This window comes from Engystomops pustulosus, chromosome 5 (assembly GCF_040894005.1).
Source record: "Engystomops pustulosus chromosome 5, aEngPut4.maternal, whole genome shotgun sequence".
NCBI classification, from domain to species: Eukaryota; Metazoa; Chordata; class Amphibia; order Anura; family Leptodactylidae; genus Engystomops; species Engystomops pustulosus.
This window is the reverse complement of record NC_092415.1, coordinates 3,610,835-3,636,520: the sequence shown is the minus strand read 5'-3', so window position 1 is coordinate 3,636,520 and position 25,686 is coordinate 3,610,835. Positions and strand designations below refer to the sequence as shown.

Sequence of the window (25,686 nt, the reverse complement as noted above, 5' to 3'; positions counted from 1 at the left end):
GATTCTGTGATTATAAGTTATTAAGGGGGCACCATGACTGTTGGATACTGTGGGGGCACTGTGACTATTGGCTACTGTGAGGTGCTTGGACTGTTGGCTACTGTAGGGTACTGTCAGTATATTGACTACTGTGGGGGCACTTCATTTATTATGGCTAATATGGGGGCACCTATAGACTAATGGCTGCTGTGGGGGCACTGCTACTTTTGTTTTGCACAGTAAAACCCATTTGCCTCTGAATGTTCTGATCTTTGCTCCAAATCAGACAAGTACAAAGTTATTCATGTATAGAAAGAACCACACAGACGCTGTGGGTAAAATTCTCTAATTTATTATTGAACTACAGATGCTCCTCCCCCCGGCATCGGGTTTGGTCACATTTCTGCAGTTGCGCAGTAGCAGGATGGCACATTATATAGGTAGATGTCACATATCAGGCGCGGGAAGAACGTGTCCAGAACTAGCTCCTCCGTGGTCAGGGAAGACGCCGTGTCGCCCCGAGACCGCACAGAAGTTATCTCCTTCAATAACTTAATAACATGAAAAAAAAATAGTGATCTCTGGGGAGCAAGAGAACAGTGAAGGATGAGTCAAGAAGACGGAGGAGAACAGAACAAGGAAGCCACGAAGCAGAAGAGACGCAAAGAGACTGTGACAATGTATCAGCGCAGGTGAATGTATCATAGTGAGACCTTGTACCAAACCCTCAGCTAAGAATAATCCTACTAGAGCTCTACGAGTATCCGGTCACTTAGTAAGAAAGTTCTATTCACCGACAACAAGCAGAGATCCTGCCTGTGATTAGATGGATGAACAGGAATGAATGGCACATGAGGTTCCTCCATCTTTATTCCTAAATAGTGTTATAGGTCTGAGGTTACAGCGCGGAGCTCTTCAGGATGGCGAGGATGGCTCCCAGCGCCAGGATGATGGCGGCAGAGCCGGGCTTGATGCTGCTGCTGCCGCTGGTGTTACACAGGTCGGTGGTGCAGCAGGAGACGGAGGCGGAGGCCACGGAGTATCCGGTGCTGGAGGCGGTGCAGGCCAGGGCGCAGGTCTTAGTGATGCTGGTAACTGTGATCCCAGCTGCAGGAGAGAAAACCAAACTGTGATAAGTTTATGCTCGTAGTCATGTGGGCGGGGCTGTGACTTGATAAAGTGGAAAATAACATGTGATGATATGAGGGACATCCCCAGGAAGCTCCTCTACAAGTCTATACTGAGCGCTGACTACAGGGCGGTGGTGGAGCGGAGGAACGCCCCGGGTGTAGACGTTAGGGGGGCAGTCCGGCTGATGGAGGACCATAGGGTGCCCCTTCATATGAAGGATGTTCTGTGATGGGGTTTTCATGGAAAAATATATGTTAAGGCGAATGTGAAGGTCAGGAATACGTCAGATGGGTCGTGTCCTCTTGAGGAGTGCGGAGATAGAGACTATGGAGCACCTGGTGTGTGAGTGTCTCTTCACCAGGCAGCTGTGGGGGGCGCTGTCTCGCCTGCTACATCTCCCCCATCTAGAAGTGCAGACATATGCAGAGGTGATGTACGCTCAGGGCTTATAGTAAGAGCACGTTGTATCTTATCAATGCTGTCTGTGTCTATGATCTCTGGGGGCCACGAGGAGCGAGGAATTATCTGTCACTACAGTGGTGGGAAACATCATTAGCGCCTGGCCAGAGTATTTGAGGGGGATAAAAGGGTTAATCCTCAAAACCTGCTGTGGAGGAACGTCCATGTGTCCCCATTAATGATGTAATAGGATTAGGGGCTTATAATTGTCTTGTGTATTATATGTATAATGTGTATAATGTGTATTATACACTCACCGGCTACTTTATTAGGTCCACCTGTCCAACTGCTCGTTAACACTTAATTTCTAATCAGCCAATCACATGGCGGCAGTGCATTTAGGCATGTAGACATGGTCAGGACAATCTCCTGCAGTTCTCCCAAGCATCAGTATGGGGAAGAAAGGTGATTTGTGGCCTGTGAACGTGGCATGGTTGTTGGTGCCAGAAGGGCTGGTCTGAGTATTTCAGAAACTGCTGATCTACTGGGATTTTCACGCACAACCATCTCTAGGGTTTACAGAGAATGGTCCGAAAAAGAAAAAACATCCAGTGAGCGGCAGTTCTGTGGGCGGAAATGCCTTGTTGATGCCAGAGGTCAGAGGAGAATGGGCAGACTGGTTCGAGCTGATAGAAAGGCAACAGTGACTCAAATCACCACCCGTTACAACCAAGGTAGGCAGAAGAGCATCTCTGAACGCACAGTACGTCCAACTCTGAGGCAGATGGGCTACAGCAGCAGAAGACCACACCGGGTGCCACTCCTTTCAGCTAAGAACAGGAAACTGAGGCTACAATTTGCACAAGCTCATCGAAATTGGACAGTAGAAGATTGGAAAAACGTTGCCTGGTCTGATGAGTCTCGATTTCTGCTGCGACATTCGGATGGTAGGGTCAGAATTTGGTACAACAACATGAAAGCATGGATCCATCCTGCCTTGTATCAGCGGCTCAGGCTGGTGGTGGTGGTGTCATGGATCCATCCTGCCTTGTATCAGTGGCTCAGGCTGGTGGTGCTGGTGTCATGGATCCATCCTGCCTTGTATCAGCGGCTCAGGCTGGTGGTGGTGTCATGGATCCATCCTGCCTTGTATCAGCGGCTCAGGCTGGTGGTGGTGGTGTCATGGATCCATCCTGCCTTGTATCAGCGGCTCAGGCTGGTGCTGGTGGTGTCATGGATCCATCCTGCCTTGTATCAGCGGGTCAGGCTGGTGGTGGTGGTGTCATGGATCCATCCTGCCTTGTATCAGCGGCTCAGGCTGGTGGTGGTGGTGTCATGGATCCATCCTGCCTTGTATCAGCGGCTCAGGCTGGTGGTGGTGGTGTCATGGATCCATCCTGCCTTGTATCAGCGGCTCAGGCTGGTGGTGGTGGTGTCATGGATCCATCCTGCCTTGTATCAGCGGGTCAGGCTGGTGGTGCTGGTGTCATGGATCCATCCTGCCTTGTATCAGCGGCTCAGGCTGGTGGTGGTGTCATGGATCCATCCTGCCTTGTATCAGCGGCTCAGGCTGGTGGTGGTGGTGTCATGGATCCATCCTGCCTTGTATCAGCGGCTCAGGCTGGTGGTGGTGGTGTCATGGATCCATCCTGCCTTGTATCAGCGGCTCAGGCTGGTGCTGGTGGTGTCATGGATCCATCCTGCCTTGTATCAGCGGGTCAGGCTGGTGGTGGTGGTGTCATGGATCCATCCTGCCTTGTATCAGCGGCTCAGGCTGGTGGTGCTGGTGTCATGGATCCATCCTGCCTTGTATCAGCGGCTCAGGCTGGTGGTGGTGTCATGGATCCATCCTGCCTTGTATCAGCGGCTCAGGCTGGTGGTGGTGGTGTCATGGATCCATCCTGCCTTGTATCAGCGGCTCAGGCTGGTGGTGGTGGTGTCATGGATCCATCCTGCCTTGTATCAGCGGCTCAGGCTGGTGCTGGTGGTGTCATGGATCCATCCTGCCTTGTATCAGCGGGTCAGGCTGGTGGTGGTGGTGTCATGGATCCATCCTGCCTTGTATCAGCGGGTCAGGCTGGTGGTGGTGGTGTCATGGATCCATCCTGCCTTGTATCAGCGGCTCAGGCTGGTGGTGGTGGTGTCATGGATCCATCCTGCCTTGTATCAGCGGCTCAGGCATGTGGTGGTGGTGTCATGGATCCATCCTGCCTTGTATCAGCGGCTCAGGCTGGTGGTGGTGGTGTCATGGATCCATCCTGCCTTGTATCAGCGGGTCAGGCTGGTGGTGGTGGTGTCATGGATCCATCCTGCCTTGTATCAGCGGGTCAGGCTGGTGGTGCTGGTGTCATGGATCCATCCTGCCTTGTATCAGCGGCTCAGGCTGGTGGTGGTGGTGTAATGGATCCATCCTGCCTTGTATCAGCGGCTCAGGCTGGTGGTGGTGGTGTCATGGATCCATCCTGCCTTTTATCAGCGGCTCAGGCTGGTGGTGGTGGTGTCATGGATCCATCCTGCCTTGTATCAGCGGCTCAGGCTGGTGCTGGTGGTGTCATGGATCCATCCTGCCTTGTATCAGCGGCTCAGGCTGGTGGTGGTGGTGTCATGGATCCATCCTGCCTTGTATCAGCGGCTCAGGCTGGTGGTGGTGGTGTCATGGATCCATCCTGCCTTGTATCAGCGGGTCAGGCTGGTGGTGGTGATGTCATGGATCCATCCTGCCTTGTATCAGTGGGTCAGGCTGGTGGTGGTGGTGTCATGGATCCATCCTGCCTTGTATCAGCGGCTCAGGCTGGTGGTGGTGGTGTCATGGATCCATCCTGCCTTGTATCAGCGGCTCAGGCTGGTGGTGGTGGTGTCATGGATCCATCCTGCCTTGTATCAGCGGGTCAGGCTGGTGGTGGTGGTGTCATGGATCCATCCTGCCTTGTATCAGCGGGTCAGGCTGGTGGTGGTGGTGTCATGGATCCATCCTGCCTTGTATCAGCGGTTCAGGCTGGTGGTGGGGGTGTCATGGATCCATCCTGCCTTGTATCAGCGGGTCAGGCTGGTGGTGCTGGTGTCATGGATCCATCCTGCCTTGTATCAGCGGGTCAAGCTGGTGCTGGTGGTGTCATGGATCCATCCTGCCTTGTATCAGCGGCTCAGGCTGGTGGTGGTGGTGTCATGGATCCATCCTGCCTTGTATCAGCGGTTCAGGCTGGTGGTGGGGGTGTCATGGATCCATCCTGCCTTGTATCAGCGGGTCAGGCTGGTGCTGGTGGTGTCATGGATCCATCCTGCCTTGTATCAGCGGCTCAGGCTGGTGCTGGTGGTGTCATGGATCCCTCCTGCCTTGTATCAGCGGCTCAGGCTGGTGGTGCTGGTGTCATGGATCCATCCTGCCTTGTATCAGCGGGTCAGGCTGGTGGTGCTGGTGTCATGGATCCATCCTGCCTTGTATCAGCGGGTCAAGCTGGTGCTGGTGGTGTCATGGATCCATCCTGCCTTGTATCAGCGGCTCAGGCTGGTGGTGGTGGTGTCATGGATCCATCCTGCCTTGTATCAGCGGTTCAGGCTGGTGGTGGGGGTGTCATGGATCCATCCTGCCTTGTATCAGCGGGTCAGGCTGGTGCTGGTGGTGTCATGGATCCATCCTGCCTTGTATCAGCGGCTCAGGCTGGTGCTGGTGGTGTCATGGATCCCTCCTGCCTTGTATCAGCGGCTCAGGCTGGTGGTGCTGGTGTCATGGATCCATCCTGCCTTGTATCAGCGGGTCAGGCTGGTGGTGGGGGTGTCATGGATCCATCCTGCCTTGTATCAGCGGCTCAGGCTGGTGGTGGTGTCATGGATCCATCCTGCCTTGTATCAGCCGGTCAGGCTGGTGGTGGTGGTGTCATGGATCCATCCTGCCTTGTATCAGCGGGTCAGGCTGGTGGTGGTGGTGTCATGGATCCATCCTGCCTTGTATCAGCGGCTCAGGCTGGTGGTGGTGGTGTCATGGATCCATCCTGCCTTGTATCAGCGGGTCAGGCTGGTGGTGGTGGTGTCATGGATCCATCCTGCCTTGTATCAGCGGGTCAGGCTGGTGGTGGTGGTGTCATGGATCCATCCTGCCTTGTATCAGCGGTTCAGGCTGGTGGTGGGGGTGTCATGGATCCATCCTGCCTTGTATCAGCGGGTCAGGCTGGTGCTGGTGGTGTCATGGATCCATCCTGCCTTGTATCAGCGGCTCAGGCTGGTGCTGGTGGTGTCATGGATCCCTCCTGCCTTGTATCAGCGGCTCAGGCTGGTGGTGCTGGTGTCATGGATCCATCCTGCCTTGTATCAGCGGGTCAGGCTGGTGGTGGGGGTGTCATGGATCCATCCTGCCTTGTATCAGCGGCTCAGGCTGGTGGTGGTGGTGTCATGGATCCATCCTGCCTTGTATCAGCGGCTCAGACTGGTGGTGGTGTCATGGATCCATCCTGCCTTGTATCAGCCGGTCAGGCTGGTGGTAATGGTGTCATGGATCCATCCTGCCTTGTATCAGCGGTTCAGGCTGGTGGTGGTGGTGTCATGGATCCATCCTGCCTTGTATCAGCGGCTCAGGCTGGTGGTGGTGGTGTCATGGATCCATCCTGCCTTGTATCAGCGGGTCAGGCTGGTGGTGGTGGTGTCATGGATCCATCCTGCCTTGTATCAGCGGGTCAGGCTGGTGGTGGTGGTGTCATGGATCCATCCTGCCTTGTATCAGCGGGTCAGGCTGGTGGTGGTGGTGTCATGGATCCATCCTGCCTTGTATCAGCGGCTCAGGCTGGTGGTGGTGGTGTCATGGATCCATCCTGCCTTGTATCAGCGGGTCAGGCTGGTGGTGCTGGTGTCATGGATCCATCCTGCCTTGTATCAGCGGCTCAGGCTGGTGGTGGTGGTGTAATGGATACATCCTGCCTTGTATCAGCGGCTCAGGCTGGTGGTGGTGGTGTCATGGATCCATCCTGCCTGGTATCAGCGGGTCAGGCTGGTGGTGGTGGTGTCATGGATCCATCCTGCCTTGTATGAGCGGCTCAGGCTGGTGGTGGTGGTGTCATGGATCCATCCTGCCTTGTATCAGCGGGTCAGGCTGGTGGTGGTGGTGTCATGGATCCATCCTGCCTTGTATCAGCGGGTCAGGCTGGTGCTGGTGGTGTCATGGATCCATCCTGCCATGTATCAGCGGCTCAGGCTGGTGGTGGTGGTGTCATGGATCCATCCTGCCTTGTATCAGAGGGTCAGGCTGGTGCTGGTGGTGTCATGGATCCATCCTGCCTTGTATCAGCGGGTCAGGCTGGTGGTGGTGGTGTCATGGATCCATCCTGCCTTGTATCAGCGGCTCAGGCTGGTGGTGGTGGTGTCATGGATCCATCCTGCCTTGTATCAGCGGCTCAGGCTGGTGGTGCTGGTGTCATGGATACATCCTGCCTTGTATCAGCGGGTCAGGCAGGTGGTGGTGGTGTCATGGATCCATCCTGCCTTGTATCAGCGGCTCAGGCTGGTGGTGGTGGTGTCATGGATCCATCCTGCCTTGTATCAGCGGCTCAGGCTGGTGGTGGTGGTGTCATGGATCCATCCTGCCTTGTATCAGCGGGTCAGGCTGGTGGTGGTGGTGTCATGGATCCATCCTGCCTTGTATCAGCGGGTCAGGCAGGTGGTGGTGGTGTCATGGATCCATCCTGCCTTGTATCAGCGGGTCAGGCTGGTGGTGGTGGTGTCATGGTGTCTTTGGGCCCCTTGGTACAACGCCACAGCCTACCTGAGTATTGTTGCTGACCATGTCCATCCCTTTATGAGCACAATGTACCCTGTAACATCTGATGGCTACTTTCAGCAGGATAATGCGCCATGTCATAAAGCTGGAAGCATCTCAGACTGGTTTCTTGAACATGACAATGAGGTCACTGGACACAAATGGCTCCACAGTCACCAGATCTCAATCCAATAGAGCATCTCTGGGATGTGGTGGAACGGGAGATTCGCATCATGGATGTGCAGCCGACAAATCTGCGGCAACTGTGTGATGCCATCATGTCACTATGGAGCAAAATCTCTGAGGAGCTTCCAGCACCTTGTTGTATCTATGCCACGAAGAATTGAGGCAGTTCTGAAGGCAAAAGGGGGTCCAACCCGTTACTAGCATGGTGGACCTAATAAAGTGGCCGCTGAGTGTATGTATCATGTGTATAATGTGTATTATATGTATCGTGTGAATATTTTGTATTTGTGTTTTATAAATAAAAAGATTGACTACCTGTACATCATCACCAGATATTGTTACATGTATACAGTCACTGCAGTCAGACGCCCGGCTGTAGATGATGGGGTCACACAAGGGCCCCAAGATCAGGACCCCCAGAAGATGAACTCACCAGCAGAGGCCGATCCCACGGACGTCATGCAGTACGTTTCTCCACTGGTGCAGTTTGTCACTGTCTGACAGTTGGAGTTGGAAGATGCGGCGGTGCAGGTGTAACATCGCAGGGAGTGAGCTGCGGGCAAAGGGGAGACCAGACAGATTATATACAGCCATGTATCTAACCCTATCATGTGTGATACTGCCTGCTGAGCTGTGTATCTAATACCATGATGTGTGATACAGTCTCCTGTGCTGTGTATCTAATCCCATGATGTGTGATACAGTCTCCTGTGCAGTGTATCTAATCCCATGATGTGTGATACAGTCTCCTGTGCTGTGTATCTAATCCCATGATGTGTGATACAGTCTCCTCTGCTGTGTATCTAATCCCATGATGTGTGATACAGTCTCCTGTGCTGTGTATCTAATCCTACGATGTGTGATACAGTCTCCTGTGCTGTGTATCTAATCCCATGATGTGTGATACAGTCTCCTGCGCTGTGTATCTAATCCCATGATGTGTGATACAGTCTCCTGTGCTGTGTATCTAATCCCATGATGTGTGATACAGTCTCCTGTGCTGTGTATCTAATCCCATGATGTGTGATACAGTCTCCTGTGCTGTGTATCTAATCCTACGATGTGTCATACAGTCTCCTGTGCTGTGTATCTAATCCCATGATGTGTGATACAGTCTCCTGTGCTGTGTATCTAATCCCATGATGTGTGATACAGTCTCCTGTGCTGTGTATCTAATCCCATGATGTGTGATACAGTCTCCTGTGCTGTGTATCTAATCCCATGATGTGTGATACAGTCTCCTGTGCTGTGTATCTAATCCCATGATGTGTGATACGGTGTGGTGCAGGCTCTTACCTGTGGCGGCGCAGAGGGCGATCACCAGGAGGAGGCTTGTGTATGAGGCCATTGTGTGCTCTGTGCTGTGCGCTGGGGGTGTCCTCCTTATATACAGGTCTTTGTGTGGCTTTTGTGTTAGGAGGTTTCTATGAAAACTGGAATTCCCGTCCCTCTAGAGCAACCAGCGATGTATGGATGTAAACTGACCCCGGGGACAACGTACAAGTGTTTTCTGACTACACATACGTGTGCGGACAATGACGCCTCCGCTATGGCGCCTGCACCCCCTGACACCAATGTACATCACCCCAGAATACCAGGACCGTATACAGCACCCCAGAATACCAGGACCGTATACAACACCCCAGAATACCAGGACCGTATACAGCACCCCAGAATACCAGGACCGCATACAACACCCCAGAATACCAGGACTGTATACAACACCCCAGAATACCAGGACCGTATACAACAGCCCAGAATACCAGGACCGTATACAACACCCCAGAATACCAGGACCGTATACAACACCCCAGAATACCAGGACCGTATACAACACCCCAGAATACCAGGACCGTATACAACAGCCCAGAATACCAGGACCGTATACAACAGCCCAGAATACCAGGACCCTATACAACAGCCCAGAATACCAGGACCCTATACAACAGCCCAGAATACCAGGACCGTATACAGCACCCCAGAATACCAGGACCGTATACAGCACCCCAGAATACCAGGACCGTATACAACACCCCAGAATACCAGGACCGTATACAGCACCCCAGAATACCAGGACCGTATACAACACCCCAGAATACCAGGACCGTATACAGCACCCCAGAATACCAGGACCGTATACAACACCCCAGAATACCAGGACCGTATACAACACCCCAGAATACCAGGACCGTATACAGCACCCCAGAATACCAGGACCGTATACAACACCCCAGAATACCAGGACCGTATACAGCACCCCAGAATACCAGGACCGTATACAACAGCCCAGAATACCAGGACCGTATACAACAGCCCAGAATACCAGGACCGTATACAACAGCCCAGAATACCAGGACCGTATACAACAGCCCAAAATACCAGGACCGTATACAACAGCCCAGAATTCCAGGACCGTATACAACAGCCCAGAATACCAGGACCGTATACAACACCCCAGAATACCAGGACCGTATACAACAGCCCAGAATACCAGGACCGTATACAACAGCCCAGAATACCAGGACCGTATACAACAGCCCAGAATACCAGGACCGTATACAACAGCCCAGAATACCAGGACCGTATACAACAGCCCAGAATACCAGGACCGTATACAACAGCCCAGAATACCAGGACCGTATACAACAGCCCAGAATACCAGGACCGTATACAACAGCCCAGAATACCAGGACCGTATACAACAGCCCAGAATACCAGGACCGTATACAACAGCCCAGAATACCAGGACCGTATACAGCACCCCAGAATACCAGGACCGTATACAGCACCCCAGAATACCAGGACCGTATACAACAGCCCAGAATACCAGGACCGTATACAACAGCCCAGAATACCAGGACCGTATACAGCACCCCAGAATACCAGGACCGTATACAACAGCCCAGAATACCAGGACCGTATACAACACCCCAGAATACCAGGACCGTATACAACAGCCCAGAATACCAGGACCGTATACAGCACCCCAGAATACCAGGACCGTATACAGCACCCCAGAATACCAGGACCGTATACAACACCCCAGAATACCAGGACCGTATACAGCACCCCAGAATACCAGGACCGTATACAACAGCCCAGAATACCAGGACCGTATACAACAGCCCAGAATACCAGGACCGTATACAACAGCCCAGAATACCAGGACCGTATACAACAACCCAGAATACCAGGACCGTATACAGCACCCCAGAATACCAGGACCGTATACAGCACCCCAGAATACCAGGACCGTATACAACACCCCAGAATACCAGGACCGTATACAACACCCCAGAATACCAGGACCGTATACAACACCCCAGAATACCAGGACCGTATACAACACCCCATAGCAGCACCTGACATAATGAAGAGAACAAGCACCGCAGTGCAAAATGAGAGAACAATGGCGCAGATGTCTGATCCCTTCTCTCTGCCGTAGTGCGATTTGATCATTAATGTGCAGGTGGCACCAGATGATCCAATACCGGAGCCCGGGGCTCATTAACACGACGCGAGCGACGCTGCTCCGAACACAGAAGACGCATTTATTTCATTATACGGCGTGTAACACAGTCTGAACATAAATGTCACACAACCCAGGACCAAGCATTAGGACCCCCCCCCAGGTGTAGGAGACACAGAGCAGCTGCAACACACGAAATAAATGTGCAAGATCCAAATACCGTTATTTGGTGCAAACTTCTACAAAAGACGGTCCAGACACAATCATATATCTGGGCCAATGTTTCATCACCAGACGCTAGAACAGGGATCTACACAATCCCCAAAGTATCAACATAAAACCTGAGAACAGCAATGACCGCAGCCCAGAGATTATACTGACATCTCCTCAGTCAGGGAGAGCACAGGACCTCAGCCTAAGTCACAGGACCTCAGCCTAAGTCACAGGATCTCAGTCCCGACCATAGCACCTCAGTCCCGACCATAGCACCTCAGTCCCGACCATAGCACCTCAGTCCCGACCATAGCACCTCGCCCCGGCCACAGGACCTCAGCCAAAGTCACAGGACCTCAGCCCCGACCATAGCACCTCAACGCCAGCCACAGGACCTCAGCCTCGGCCACAGGACTTCAGCCCTGCCCCCAGGACCTCAGCCCCAGCCCCAGGACCTCATCCCCAGCCCCAGGATCTCAGCCACAGTCACAGGACCTCAGCCCCAGGCCCTCAGCCACAGGACCCCAGCCCCGGCCACAGGACCCCAGCCCCGGCCACAGGACCTCAGCCCCGACCATAGCACCTCAGCACCGACCACAGAACCTCAACCCTGGCCACAGGACCTCAGCCCCGGCCACAGGACCTCAGCCCCAGCCCCAGGACCTCAGCCTCAGCCCCAGGCCCTCAGTCACAGGACCTCAGTCCCGGCCGCAGGACCTTAGTCCCGGCCACAGGACCTCAGCCCCGACCACAGGATCTCAGCACCAACCACAGGACCTCAGCCCTGGCCACAGGACATCACTGGTCTCTCACACGGCTCTCCTGGGATCTGCTCCGCTCTTCTTCCAGTCTCTTCCACAGTTCTCGGACTGTTGTGGGTTTCTTGGCCAGAACTTTGTCACCAAGGATTTCCCAGAGCTTTTCTATTGGGTTTAGATCAGGACCTGGGGCTGTGGCCATCTCATTGTTTCAACATTTTCTGTTTCAAGGATCTGCTTTTGGTGCTGATTGAGTGAAAATGCAAGGAGGGACCACACGGTGTAGAAGAAGGTCCTGATTCTTGCATTTGCCACATAACTTTATGAGAAATCCAACTCCTCCAGCGGAAAACATTCCCCAAACCCTGACACTTCCTCCACCGCTGGTCACTGACCTCTCTACACATTTTGTTCACCATTAGATACAAATAAATAAAACTTGCTTTCATCCCTTCACAAAAAAATGTTGCAAAATCAGTGAAAACTGTAAATTTTGGTGTTAATTAACGTAATGATCATCAGCTGCAGATTAACCTGCAGGGACCTGAACGTGTCTCTAATGTTGATCAGTGTCTTTTACAATTATTCCATTTACATTTCTATTCTGTGATTTAAGATGCATATAATTAATGTAATGACTGATATATTATATAACCACATACATTATACTCCGTTACTTATCTCAGGATACATTCACCTAGGACACGGGGCCCGGAGAAGGTTTCCCAGGTGAATAACACAACGCTCACAAACTGGTCATTCCAGTATTTTTGGTAATGTCCAGGTGATGGCGGCGCCAGGGATCGTCTCCTGCCGCTCATTATAGGAGTCATTGTATAACTACCCCCCCCCCACCCCTCCCACTGTTCCTCTTCTAGTAGTATGGAGGTTCCTCTCTGTAGTATGGAGGTTCCTCTCTGTAGTATTGCGGTTCCTCTCTGTAGTATGGAGGTTCCTCTCTGTAGTATGGAGGTTCCTCTCTGTAGTATTGCGGTTCCTCTCTGTAGTATGGAGGTTCCTCTCTGTAGTATGGAGGTTCCTCTCTGTAGTATGGAGGTTCCTCTTTGTAGTATTGCGGTTCCTCTCTGTAGTATGGAGGTTCCAGGCGCTTGCAGTGATTACTAGAGATCAGCGCCGGACCCAGCAGATAGTAATGGTAGTTTTTTTTTTTTTTTAAATTAACCCTTTGTTTTAATTTTGTTGAATTTCTGTGGTGGATTGGGGAGGACTATATCGATGACCAGGATATTGCACATATTTTTTTTTTAATTAGTTTTTTCTTTAACCTAAATTCAGCTCAGTAAAGATGCTGCTAATAGACAGTAGCCAATACTAAGGTCCATTACACTGCACCCAGTACCAGCACCCTGACACCCACCTCCTCCAGGTACTATTCAGCACCGGCCATATATAGATGCTCAGGCACTGAAGTTCCCAACAGGAACCCCTCTACCTTCTGCTTCTTTGGGATAGAAAGGGTGTTTAATCCCATGAGGGCAGGCCATTGGAAAAGAGGATTTATAAGATTTATTAATGTATTGATTGTGCTTACGTCATATTGTTCAGAACTGGTTAAGCAGCCAAAGTAGCATTTTCTGATTTGTTTTTAATTTGGAAGGTTTAAGAGTGCACAGCGGCCGCGATGAAGAGTAGAAATACTCGACACGTATAGCCGCTCTATACGGACTATGGATCTGCCGTGTAATGTTTTAACGTGATGGAGAAATAAAGAAAACATTTTTTTTACAAAGTCCTGGATTTTTGAGGCTGTGTAATACTGAGGGCTCTCCCGCCCGGTGATATCAGGCGGCGGCCGTTCAGTTCTAGAAATGGGGAGGAGGTTTCTTTAGTTGAATTAAAAAAAAAGACATGTGGCTCCCTATTTTCTGTGAACAGCCAAATATAATAAAGCAGCAGCAGAGGCCGGACGTTACTGGGGTGGGAAACCCAATGGGGCTCATTTACTAAGGGTCCGAACGCCGCACTTTCGTCGGGATTCCTGAATATTTCCGTTTTGCTCCGAGTTGCCCCGGGATTTTGGCGCACGCGGTCGGAATTTGGGACATCAGCCCCGGCTTGCACACGACAGAAATATGGTGGCGGCCCATTGGAAAACCGGATGGATTCGGAAAAACTGCGGAATTTAAAAAAGGTTTTGTGTCGCAAGATCAGCACTCACATGCACCAGGAAGAAGAAGGTGAACTCCGGCGGATCTCAGCGGGGGAAGCGACTTTTTTTTACTGGTTAACACTTTGGGGGTCATTTACTAAGGGCCCAATTCGCGTTTTCCCGACGTGTTACCCGAATATTTTTGATTTGCGCCGATTTTCCCTGTATTGTCACGGGATTTTGGCGCACGCGATCGGATTGTGTCGCATCGGCGCCGGCATGCATGCAACGGAAATCGGGGGGCATGGCTGAGCGAAAACCCGACGGATTCGGAAAAAACGCAGCATTTAAAACAATAAAAGTGTCGCTTGGGACGCGCTTACCTTCACTAGGTCCGGCTCGGTGAATTTCAGGGCATTCGGATGCTTTTCAGCGCAGCAGCGCCACCTGTCGTTTGATGTAATGAAATCTTCTGTAATGGTCCGGCCTGGGCTCTTCCATCTCTGGTGACCGCTGGAGTCACTTGTTCATTGAGGTGGAGAAGGTTTGGGCCTAGAAGGTTGTACGTAGGACGTGTGGACATCATTGAGTCCAGCAATCTTACTGGTAGAAGTGGGCAGGGATCATCCTACCTATGGGAAGGGATAGGAGCTCTGCATGGGCGGACCCTAACACGATGTGGGATGGGCAGGGGAGGAGTCACTGGGTGCTACAAGCAGTGTACTAGTTACCCATGGGGATACCACTGCTGGTCCACCTACAGCTGCCATATCTCTCATTCAGCTTCTCTGCTGTTGGGGGCCCCATTTGTCTCTCTCAGCCTAAGGCTACATTCACACGACCGTATAATTTCTCCAGTCCCGTATTTACGGGCTGTATATACGTGACGTTTTTCATCCGTATGCAGCACGTATGTAACCCGTATTTTATACATCCCCATAGACTTCTAGGGCATACGGAACTGAAATACGGGAGAAAATAGGACATGCTCTATATTTTTATACGGCCAGTATGCGGTACGGTACGGAACGGAGTTAACAACGGCAATATAAATGGTCAGACATATTGTCCATTGAAATGAATGCGGCCATATGTAATCCGTAAAAACGGTACGGATACGGCCTTTCATACGTCCGTGTGAATGTAGCCTTAGGCTATATTCACACTGCCGTTGCCCGCCCGTACCGTATCGTAGCGGACAACGGCAGTGCACGGGGAGAGGAGGAGGAGGTGAGCGCAGCTAACCCCCGCCCCTCTCCATAGCAACCTATGGCGCACGGCGCCGTATTACGGGAAAAGATAGGACATGTCCTATCTTTTTCCCGGGTACAGAACGGTAGGGCGCCGTGCGCCTATTGCCATCTATGGGGGACGTCTATCGGCCGTATATACGTCGGCCGTATATACGTCCCCCATACGGCAGTGTGAATGTAGCCTAAGGCCTTATCTCCGGATCCGTGACAGGAGCCAAACCTTTATTTACCCGACTTACACAAACACATTATTATCTCCCACTGTTCACCGTAACCGCTGTCACCTCTGCAAACAAGCGCAGGATTCATGGTGACCGCAAAGTATCATATAACTTACAGGCATCATGCGTCTGCTCATATGCAGGGCCGGTTCTAGACAAAGTGGGGCCCTGGGCAAAACTAAAAGTGGGGTTCCAAAATAAAACTATTTTATGACCAGTCACAATCAGCAAGAGGCTCCCTTTAGTATGATAAAACATACTGTAATTTTGGAGAATTTTACAGGAGATAGATCATAGGAAGAATGATGGGCAGCATGGTGGCTCAGTGGTCAGCACTACAGCCTTGCAGCGCTGGTCAACATCTGCAAAGATTTTGTATGTTCTCTCTGTGTCTGCGTGGGTTTCCTCCGGGTCCTCCGGTTTCCTCCCGCACTCCAAAAAATGACTGGTAGGTTGATTAGACTGTGAGGCCCATTGGGGAGAGGGACCGATATTTTCTGGAAGCAGACACTTGCCCCATTTTCAAAATTGCATCAAAGAGTTTATAGACATAGGCGCCTTCATGCAATTTTGATTCAAACTGAAACATTTTATAAAAAATACTTAAAATTTGACTGATGGCAAAAAATTTGTTCCAAACATAAAATACCGTATATACTCGAGTATAAGCCGACCTGAGTATAAGCCGAGACCCCTAATTTTACCACAAAAAACTGGGAAAACCTATTGACTCGAGTATAAGCCGAGGGTGGGAAATGCATTGGTCACAGACCCCCCAGTATATAGCCAGCCAGCCCCCAGTAGTATACAGCACAGCCTGCCCCCAGTAGTATACAGCACAGCCTGCCCCCCAGTAGTATACAGCACAGCCTGCCCCCAGTAGTATACAGCCCAGCCTGCCCCCAGTAGTATACAGCCCAGCCTGCCCCCAGTAGTATACAGGCCAGCCTGCCCCCAGTAGTATACAGGCCAGCCTGCCCCCAGTAGTATACAGCACAGCCTGCCCCCAGTAGTATACAGCACAGCCTGCCCCCAGTATACAGCACAGCCTGCCCCCCAGTAGTATACAGCCCAGCCTGCCCCCAGTAGTATACAGCCCAGCCTGCCCCCAGTAGTATACAGCACAGCCTGCCCCCAGTAGTATACAGCACAGCCTGCCCCCAGTAGTATACAGCCCAGCCTGCCCCCAGTAGTATACAGCCCAGCCTGCCCCCAGTAGTATACAGCACAGCCTGCCCCCCAGTAGTATACAGCACAGCCTGCCCCCAGTAGTATACAGCCGTGCCCCCAGCAGTATACAGCACAGCCTGCCCCCAGCAGTATACAGCCCAGCCTGCCCCCAGTAGTATACAGCCCAGCCTGCCCCCAGTAGTATACAGCACAGCCTGCCCCCAGTAGTATACAGCACAGCCTGCCCCCAGTAGTATACAGCACAGCCTGCCCCCAGCAGTATACAGCACAGCCTGCCCCCAGTAGTATACAGCACAGCCTGCCCCCAGCAGTATACAGCACAGCCTGCCCCCAGTAGTATACAGCACAGCCTGCCCCCAGTAGTATACAGCCGTGCCCCCAGCAGTATACAGGCCAGCCTGCCCCCAGTAGTATACAGCACAGCCTGCCCCCCAGTAGTATACAGCACAGCCTGCCCCCAGTAGTATACAGCACAGCCTGCCCCCAGTAGTATACAGCACAGCCTGCCCCCAGTAGTATACAGCCGTGCCCCCAGCAGTATACAGCACAGCCTGCCCCCAGTAGTATACAGCACAGCCTGCCCCCCAGTAGTATACAGCACAGCCTGCCCCCCAGTAGTATACAGCACAGCCTGCCCCCCAGTAGTATACAGCACAGCCTGCCCCCCAGTAGTATACAGCACAGCCTGCCCCCCAGTAGTATACAGCACAGCCTGCCCCCCAGTAGTATACAGCACAGCCTGCCCCCCAGTAGTATACAGCACAGCCTGCCCCCAGTAGTATACAGCACAGCCTGCCCCCCAGTAGTATACAGCACAGCCTGCCCCCCAGTAGTATACAGCACAGCCTGCCCCCCAGTAGTATACAGCACAGCCTGCCCCCCAGTAGTATACAGCACAGCCTGCCCCCCAGTAGTATACAGCACAGCCTGCCCCCCAGTAGTATACAGCACAGCCTGCCCCCCAGTAGTATACAGCACAGCCTGCCCCCCAGTAGTATACAGCACAGCCTGCCCCCAGTAGTATACAGCACAGCCTGCCCCCAGTAGTATACAGCACAGCCTGCCCCCAGCAGTATACAGCACAGCCTGCCCCCAGTAGTATACAGCACAGCCTGCCCCCCAGTAGTATACAGCACAGCCTGCCCCCCAGTAGTATACAGCACAGCCTGCCCCCCAGTAGTATACAGCACAGCCTGCCCCCCAGTAGTATACAGCACAGCCTGCCCCCCAGTAGTATACAGCACAGCCTGCCCCCCAGTAGTATACAGCACAGCCTGCCCCCCAGTAGTATACAGCACAGCCTGCCCCCCAGTAGTATACAGCACAGCCTGCCCCCCAGTAGTATACAGCACAGCCTGCCCCCCAGTAGTATACAGCACAGCCTGCCCCCCAGTAGTATACAGCACAGCCTGCCCCCAGTAGTATACAGCACAGCCTGCCCCCAGCAGTATACAGCACAGCCTGCCCCCAGTAGTATACAGCACAGCCTGCCCCCCAGTAGTATACAGCACAGCCTGCCCCCCAGTAGTATACAGCACAGCCTGCCCCCCAGTAGTATACAGCACAGCCTGCCCCCCAGTAGTATACAGCACAGCCTGCCCCCCAGTAGTATACAGCACAGCCTGCCCCCCAGTAGTATACAGCACAGCCTGCCCCCAGTAGTATACAGCACAGCCTGCCCCCAGTAGTATACAGCACAGCCTGCCCCCAGCAGTATACAGCACAGCCTGCCCCCCAGTAGTATACAGCACAGCCTGCCCCCCAGTAGTATACAGCACAGCCTGCCCCCCAGTAGTATACAGCACAGCCTGCCCCCAGTAGTATACAGCACAGCCTGCCCCCAGTAGTATACAGCACAGCCTGCCCCCAGCAGTATACAGCACAGCCTGCCCCCCAGTAGTATACAGCACAGCCTGCCCCCCAGTAGTATACAGCACAGCCTGCCCCCCAGTAGTATACAGCACAGCCTGCCCCCCAGTAGTATACAGCACAGCCTGCCCCCCAGTAGTATACAGCACAGCCTGCCCCCCAGTAGTATACAGCACAGCCTGCCCCCAGTAGTATACAGCACAGCCTGCCCCCAGTAGTATACAGCACAGCCTGCCCCCAGTAGTATACAGCACAGCCTGCCCCCAGTAGTATACAGCACAGCCTGCCCCCCAGTAGTATACAGCACAGCCTGCCCCCCAGTAGTATACAGCACAGCCTGCCCCCAGTAGTATACAGCACAGCCTGCCCCCAGTAGTATACAGCACAGCCTGCCCCCAGTAGTATACAGCACAGCCTGCCCCCAGTAGTATACAGCACAGCCTGCCCCCCAGTAGTATACAGCACAGCCGTGCCCCCAGTAGTATACAGCCCAGCCTGCCCCCAGTAGTATACAGCACAGCCTGCCCCCAGTAGTATACAGCACAGCCTGCCCCCAGTAGTATACAGCACAGCCTGCCCCCAGCAGTATACAGCACAGCCTGCCCCCAGTAGTATACAGCCGTGCCCCCAGCAGAATAAAAAAATAAAGTTATATACTCACCGTGCGCCCCGATGCGCAGCGCTGCTCCCCCGATGTCATCGCGGCTCCTCTTCTTGCTTCAGCTTGCTGGGCGCCGTCATGTTCTTCTCGCGGGCGGCACCTAGTATGACGCTGAAGGAAGAAGAACAGCCGGGAAGCCAGAAGAGGAGCCGCGATGACATCGGGGGAGCAGCGCTGCGCATCGGGGCCACCGGAGGGTGAGTATAGAAGTTTATTATTTTTTTAGTCAATTTTAGTCAGTATTGACTCGTGTATAAGCCGAGGGGACGTTTTTCAGCACATTTTTTGTGCTGAAAAACTCGGCTTATACACGAGTATATACGGTATTTACCCTCACATCTCCTAAATGTAATAGATGGACATGTGTAGAGCTCACAAATGTCCCATATTGATCTGTTCACATAAATAAATCCACATAATATCATTAACACTGTAATAACTAGATATCTGCTTTTCAGCTATAAACTGTAAGACAGTCACAACCTGCAAAATATAACAATAAAACAGAATAAGAAGTAAAGGCGCCATAAAACCTATAGAATAGAAAGCAGACAACCAGGCAATGCATTTGGCAATTAATATTCAAAATTTCCTCTAAAATATTTACAAATCCAGATACTTATAAAAAGAAAATCTACTTTCCTAAACCAGTAAGATGTGAGGAGATCATACAGACCCCACATGTGGATATTCACCAAAATATGCAGCAAAGGGAAAATTCACACAGATGTATCATTGTATGTTCCTTACACAATGGTAACCCAAATAAATAACTATATCTCAATAACCCGCGCTAATGAGATAATAAAAGTCACTGTTAGATGTCACCAGTGTATTAGCCGCACAATAACAGAACCCTCCGCGCTTCATAGGAATGAGAGTGACAACGTCATAACATCGGTGTAAGTAATGGAGGATGGGGGGAAATAAACACTGTATTCCAGAACATGTGCGTGTTTCTGGTGTTACATATAACTTTATGGACATGTTCTGGGTCGTGGGGTTAATATATAATAGCGACATTAGGCGAAGAGGATCGAATGTTCATCGTATCAGTCAATTTTCCCAACAAAAAAAAAACTATCACGAAATAAAAGGCAATAAGAGAGAAAGTGTGTTCTTAGATAGTTCTGGATAGAGAAGGGTTAAAAACATGAATATTAGTTGATATTATCAGAATGTAGTAACATATAACGTGAATATTTCCATCATCTGTGAGGTGTAGCAAATGCTCCCTGCGGCTAAGAATCTGGAGGGGGGGGGGGTACGCTTCAGGGGGCTGTATCTCTGGCTCTGTGACACATAGAACCTTACTTATTTTTTCCTATGAAAGAAGAGCGTCTCCTCTTTTATATGAATCTAAATATGTGTTTCTAAGTTTTAGGAAAACGGAGATATTAACTGTTAAATGGCCGTCGGGAGTGATTTTTATATATAAAATGGCACCTGATATTCTCACTTTAAACCTGAATATCTCTGGATCCCTGGCACCTAGAAACACAATTCAAGATTCACTTGAAAGAAGAGATTCTCCCCTTTCAGGGGGCCCTGGGCAATTGCCACCTTTGAATGAATAGAATTACAGGAATTTGGTAAAGACTGAAACCTTAGTAGAAGGCAGGTGGATGGATTTTGTATAATCCATGGAAAGTTCTAAACACACGAGCCGCCAACATCGCCACAGGTAAAATATCTCTGGAGTCCAGGATATAACAGACCGTTAGGACTCTATTCAGTCTACAGATAGGAAAGATTCCATACGCTGACAACAAGCAGAGATTGTATTGGCTCTTTATTAAGATAGGACTGGATGAACAATAATGAATGACACGTGAGGTTCCTCCATCTTTATTCCTATATCCGTCATGGCGTCACAGGTCTGAGGTCACAGCGCGGAGCTCTTCAGGATGGTGAGGATGGCTCCCAGCGCCAGGATGATGGCGGCAGAGCCGGGCTTGATGCTGGTGCTGCCGCTGGTGTTACACAGGTCGGTGGTGCAGCAGGAGACGGAGGCGGAGGCCACGAGGTATCCAGCACTGGAGGGGGTGCAGGCCAGGGCGCAGGTCTTAGTGATGCTGGTAACCGAGATCCCAGCTGCAGGAGAGAAAACCAAACTGTGATAAGTTTATGCTCGTAGTCATGTGGGCGGGGCTGTGACTACCTGTACATCTAGGGGCACACCTGACATGAGGCGAGTTGAGAATCTCCGGCCGGCCGGCACATACACCCAACTGCCGCCTAGCACATCTACCCTCCCACCGGCCAACACATATATATACATACACACATGTGTGTAAGTATGTATATATGTTTGTATATATCTATATTCTGTATATGCTGTATATACTGTTTATATATGTGTATTTGTTGTAGATGTTGTATATACTGTATGTGTGTGTGTATATGCTGTATGTATATGCAGTATTGGTGATATTTATCAGGGCTTCTGTTCCATGTCAGTGGCGTAAAAGCCCTGAAATAATTGAAAATTTGAGTTTTATACACTGTATTTATTTCATACTACATGGCAGCACGCTGTTTGCATTTTATTCTACATGGCGGTATTCTGTATGCATTTTATACTACATGGCGGCATGCTGTATGCATTTTGTACTACATGGCGATATGCTGTATGCATTTTATACTACATGGCGGTATTCTGTATGCATTTTGTACTACATGGTGATATGCTGTATGCATTTTATACTACATGGCGGCATGCTGTATGCATTTTATACTACATGGTGGTACGCTGTATGCATTTTATACTACATGGTGGCACGCTGCATGCATTTTATACTACATGGCGGTATGCTGTATGCATTTTATTATACATGGCAGTATGCTGTATGCATTTTATACTACATGGCGGCACGCTGTATGCATTTTATACTACATGGCGGCATGCTGTATGAATTTTATACTACATGGCGGCACCCTGTATGCATTTTATACTATATGGTGGCACGCTGAATGCATTTTATACTACATGGCGCCATGCTGTATGCATTTTATACTATATGGTGGCACGCTGTATGCATTTTATACTACATGGCGGCACTCTGTATGCATTTTATATTACATGGCGGCACGCTGTATGCATTTTATACTACATGGCGGCACTCTGTATGCATTTTATATTACATGGCGGCGTGCTGTAGATAAATAAGGGCCAAATTTGAAGATCATCAAAACGAGAGGATGAACTCACCGACAGAGGCTGATCCAACCGACGTCATGCAGTACGTTTGACCACTGCTGCAGGTTGTCGCTGTCTGACAGTTGGAGTTGGAAGATGCGGTGGTGCAGGTGTAACATTGCAGGGAGTGAGCTGCGGACAAAGGGGAGAGGTCACAGATCATACACAGCCATGTACTAAAGACTTTCAAACAGGATGTGTTGGAAAGATTTTATTTCAATAAAATATTGTTGTTTTTTTTTACTGCACGTTACTTTCATATTAGTAATGCTGCTGTCTGATAGACAGTGCCCGTTACTAAAGCTTGGACTTAGTGTTACCCTGTATAAAAGACTTACACTAACATATCCACCACCACCAGGAGCGCCAGGAAGAGCCGTGTACAGTCCAATCACGAACATTTATAGGGGGGCAAATATTGCTGTGTCTGCAGACTGGTATCACTGGTCTGGGAGAGCCCAAAAACTACAGTCTCCCCACATCAGTAATATCACGCTGATGCTTTATTATATATGACTGCTTATTAAAAAAATGGGGGTCATCACATCACATGACATGGAGTTACCCCCCACATTCTATAAAAACTAGATACAATTCATCAGTAGCAGCCGGACATTCCTGGGTTGTTAGAGTCCAACATTTTTGGGTTTTCCCTATATTGCCGGTCATTGATGAAGTCCACCATGTACACGGATCCGCTACAGAAAAAAAGGAACCTTTATGAAATGACTCCTGTAATTCATCATTAGGATAATGTCATCAGGAAGCATTGGGAGAACCCTCTGTCCTTTATATAATCTCTCCAGTGATCCATGGTTAGATGGAGCTTTAAAAACTGGTTCAGCCGTCACAGCAAACACAGGGAACCTAAACAGTGACCTCTATAATTAAAGGGGTTGTCCGGGCTTTTATATTATTTTACCATTGCCGTGGAGACTATGGGAATAGCGCTGAATAGGGGGAATTACAACTGCTTCCTTATTTTTACAGCCTCCCTCGGGTGCTCCAGGGCACCCATCACCACAGCCCACCCTGGTAAATACAATATAGAAGCCCCCACAACATTGTACGTATATATCTATATATCATTGTACGTATATATCTATATATCATTGTACGTATATATCTATATTAATGATGTATACATACACTGCCACCACAATTATTAAATACCTTATTTATAGGAATATAAGATGCTCCTTACTATAAAAAGCACCACAGACTTAATCATTAAAAAGAAGAAAAATATATTTGACACCAAATAAAAATTCTTTACAGAAACACACATAGCACTGCTACATCCGTTCACCGAGTCACACAGCTCTGCTACATCCATTCACTGACTCACACAGCTCTGCTACATCCATTCACTGACTCACACAGTCTGCTACATCCATTCACTGACTCACACAGCTCTGCTACATCCATTCACTGACTCACACAGCTCTGCTACATCCATTTACTGACTCACAAAGCTCTGCTACATCCATTCACTGACTCACACAGCTCTGCTACATCCATTTACTCCCGGATACATCTCTCACCTTATACCTAGTCCCTTGGCTCCTTCCTGACCAGCAACATGAAAAGGTTCAAGAACCTGATGAATTATGTGACCTGTCACAGGCTCCTGACATCACTAAGGTCCTTGTCCTCCTCCTTGCTGCCAGTAATAGTTGGGTCTGCAAGGAGAGACTAACATCCAACATCTGACACCTACTTCCTAGGGGGCAGTGTGGTGGGCGATTGGGTCTCAAGGCCTCCATTTTATAAAAATATTAATACAAACTCCCTGCACCTGCCCCCCCCTGCACCTGCCCCCTGCACCTGCCCTCCTGCACCTGCCCCCCTGCACCTGCCCCCCTTCACCTGCCCCCCATGCACCTACCCCCCTGCACCTGTGTATCCAACCCTGTCACATGTCACACAGTCTGCTGTATCTAATCCTATCATGTGTGATATCTTGGAGTGTATCTCAGCCTGTTATAGGGTAGGTGTGAGGTCTTACCTGTGGCGGCACAGAGGGCGATCACCAGGAGGAGGCTTGTGTATGAGGCCATTGTGTGCTCTGTGCTGTGCGCTGGGGGTGTCGTCCTTATATACAGGTCTTTGTGTGTCTTTAGTGTTACTATGTTTCTATGAAAACTTTCAATCCCTCTAAAGCCAGCAGTGATGTATGGTTTGTACAGTGACTCAGAACACAACATAAAAGTGTTTTCTGACTACACATACATGTGCGGACAATACATATAACAATACATGTCACTAAGCCCTGAGCCTCCATTATGTGACGGATGCCTGCACCCCAACACAACTGTATCACATGTAACACCAGTGTTTACCCCATTGTCCTATAGAAAGGCTCCCAGAAGCTACTTTTGGGTAACATGCCTCTTGGTGAGATATCGCTGACTGCTATATATGCTTCTACACCACACTAGAATTTGCCCACAATCTTGGCAAAAATGGATAATGGACATAATGCTACGAGTGAAGGGAGCCACGGGGTTATATAGGAAACCCGGAAGTGACCAGAGCTAATGGGAAGGACGCTGGCCCTTTAAGTTCAGGGAAGTGAGCGTGTGCGCGCCCTAGCAGCGGGAGCGCGTGCCCTGGAGGCAGGAGGCATGCGGCACAGCCGGGTGCCAGGAGAGGTAAGTGCGACGGGGACAGGCAGCGGAGCACGGGTGTACCCGTGATCCGTGACATGGTTCGCGGGAGCACTCGTGACAGTACCCCCCCCTTAGGGCCCCTCTTCTCTTTTTCTTCAGCCTCTTCTTGCGCCTCCTCCGATTCATTTTGGTGATGAATGAAGGGTCACCTGAGGAGGAAAGCAGAAACAGGACAAACCTCGAAGAGGTGTTTGGACCTAGCAGGGAACAAGCCGAGGATACCCTGGAGACGTCTGGAGAGTCTTTTGGCCAATAGATGGATAACTTGCAATGACTCCTCAACAAGCAGTACGGCCGGAGGCTGAAATGGCTCTTGGAAGGCCGGAGCAGCACTGGGAAGCTGCGGAGGCAGGGATGGCTCTTGGGAAGCCGGAACAGCACTGGGAAGCTGCGGATGCAGAGATGGCTCTTGGGAAGCCAGAACAGCACTGGGAAGCTGTGGAAGCAGGAGCATTTCTTGGAAAGCTGAGACAGCTTTGGGAATCTGTTGAGGCAGGAGTGGCTGTTGGCACATTAGAGAGTGGAGCGGCTCTTGGCAAACTGGAGACTGGAGTGGCTCTTGGCACATCGGAGAGGACCGGAGACTCTGTAGTGGCTTCTGGGAGAACCTGAGACTCCGGAGCGGCTTCTGG

General features: G+C 50.8%; 2 protein-coding genes across 2 annotated transcripts; both read right to left on the bottom strand.

Moving 5' to 3' along the window:
• Positions 1 to 315: 315 nt before the first annotated feature.
• LOC140132355 (lymphocyte antigen 6E-like) lies at positions 316 to 8,836 on the bottom strand. Its single transcript, XM_072151015.1, has 3 exons — positions 8,735 to 8,836; positions 7,872 to 7,991; positions 316 to 1,086 (listed from the first exon to the last, which is right to left on the bottom strand). The coding sequence occupies exons 1-3, from the start codon at positions 8,784 to 8,786 to the stop codon at positions 878 to 880; spliced, it is 381 nt and encodes a 126-aa protein (XP_072007116.1). The 5' UTR covers positions 8,787 to 8,836; the 3' UTR covers positions 316 to 877.
• Positions 8,837 to 20,958: 12,122 nt separating this feature from the next.
• Positions 20,959 to 24,442, bottom strand: LOC140132354 (lymphocyte antigen 6E-like). The gene is made up of 3 exons (XM_072151014.1): positions 24,391 to 24,442; positions 22,395 to 22,514; positions 20,959 to 21,277 (listed from the first exon to the last, which is right to left on the bottom strand). The coding sequence occupies exons 1-3, from the start codon at positions 24,440 to 24,442 to the stop codon at positions 21,069 to 21,071; spliced, it is 381 nt and encodes a 126-aa protein (XP_072007115.1). The 3' UTR covers positions 20,959 to 21,068.
• Between the last annotated feature and the right edge of the window lie 1,244 nt (positions 24,443 to 25,686).

Coding starts and splice junctions, on each gene's coding strand:
- LOC140132355 (XM_072151015.1), bottom strand. CDS start 8,786: ATGGCCTCATACACAAGCCTCCTCCTGGTGATCGCCCTCTGCGCCGCC. Junction 7,992..8,734: donor CGCCCTCTGCGCCGCCACAG/GTAAGAGCCTGC, acceptor CTTTGCCCGCAG/CTCACTCCCTGCGATGTTAC. Junction 1,087..7,871: donor CGTGGGATCGGCCTCTGCTG/GTGAGTTCATCT, acceptor TCTCTCCTGCAG/CTGGGATCACAGTTACCAGC.
- LOC140132354 (XM_072151014.1), bottom strand. CDS start 24,442: ATGGCCTCATACACAAGCCTCCTCCTGGTGATCGCCCTCTGTGCCGCC. Junction 22,515..24,390: donor CGCCCTCTGTGCCGCCACAG/GTAAGACCTCAC, acceptor CTTTGTCCGCAG/CTCACTCCCTGCAATGTTAC. Junction 21,278..22,394: donor GGTTGGATCAGCCTCTGTCG/GTGAGTTCATCC, acceptor TCTCTCCTGCAG/CTGGGATCTCGGTTACCAGC.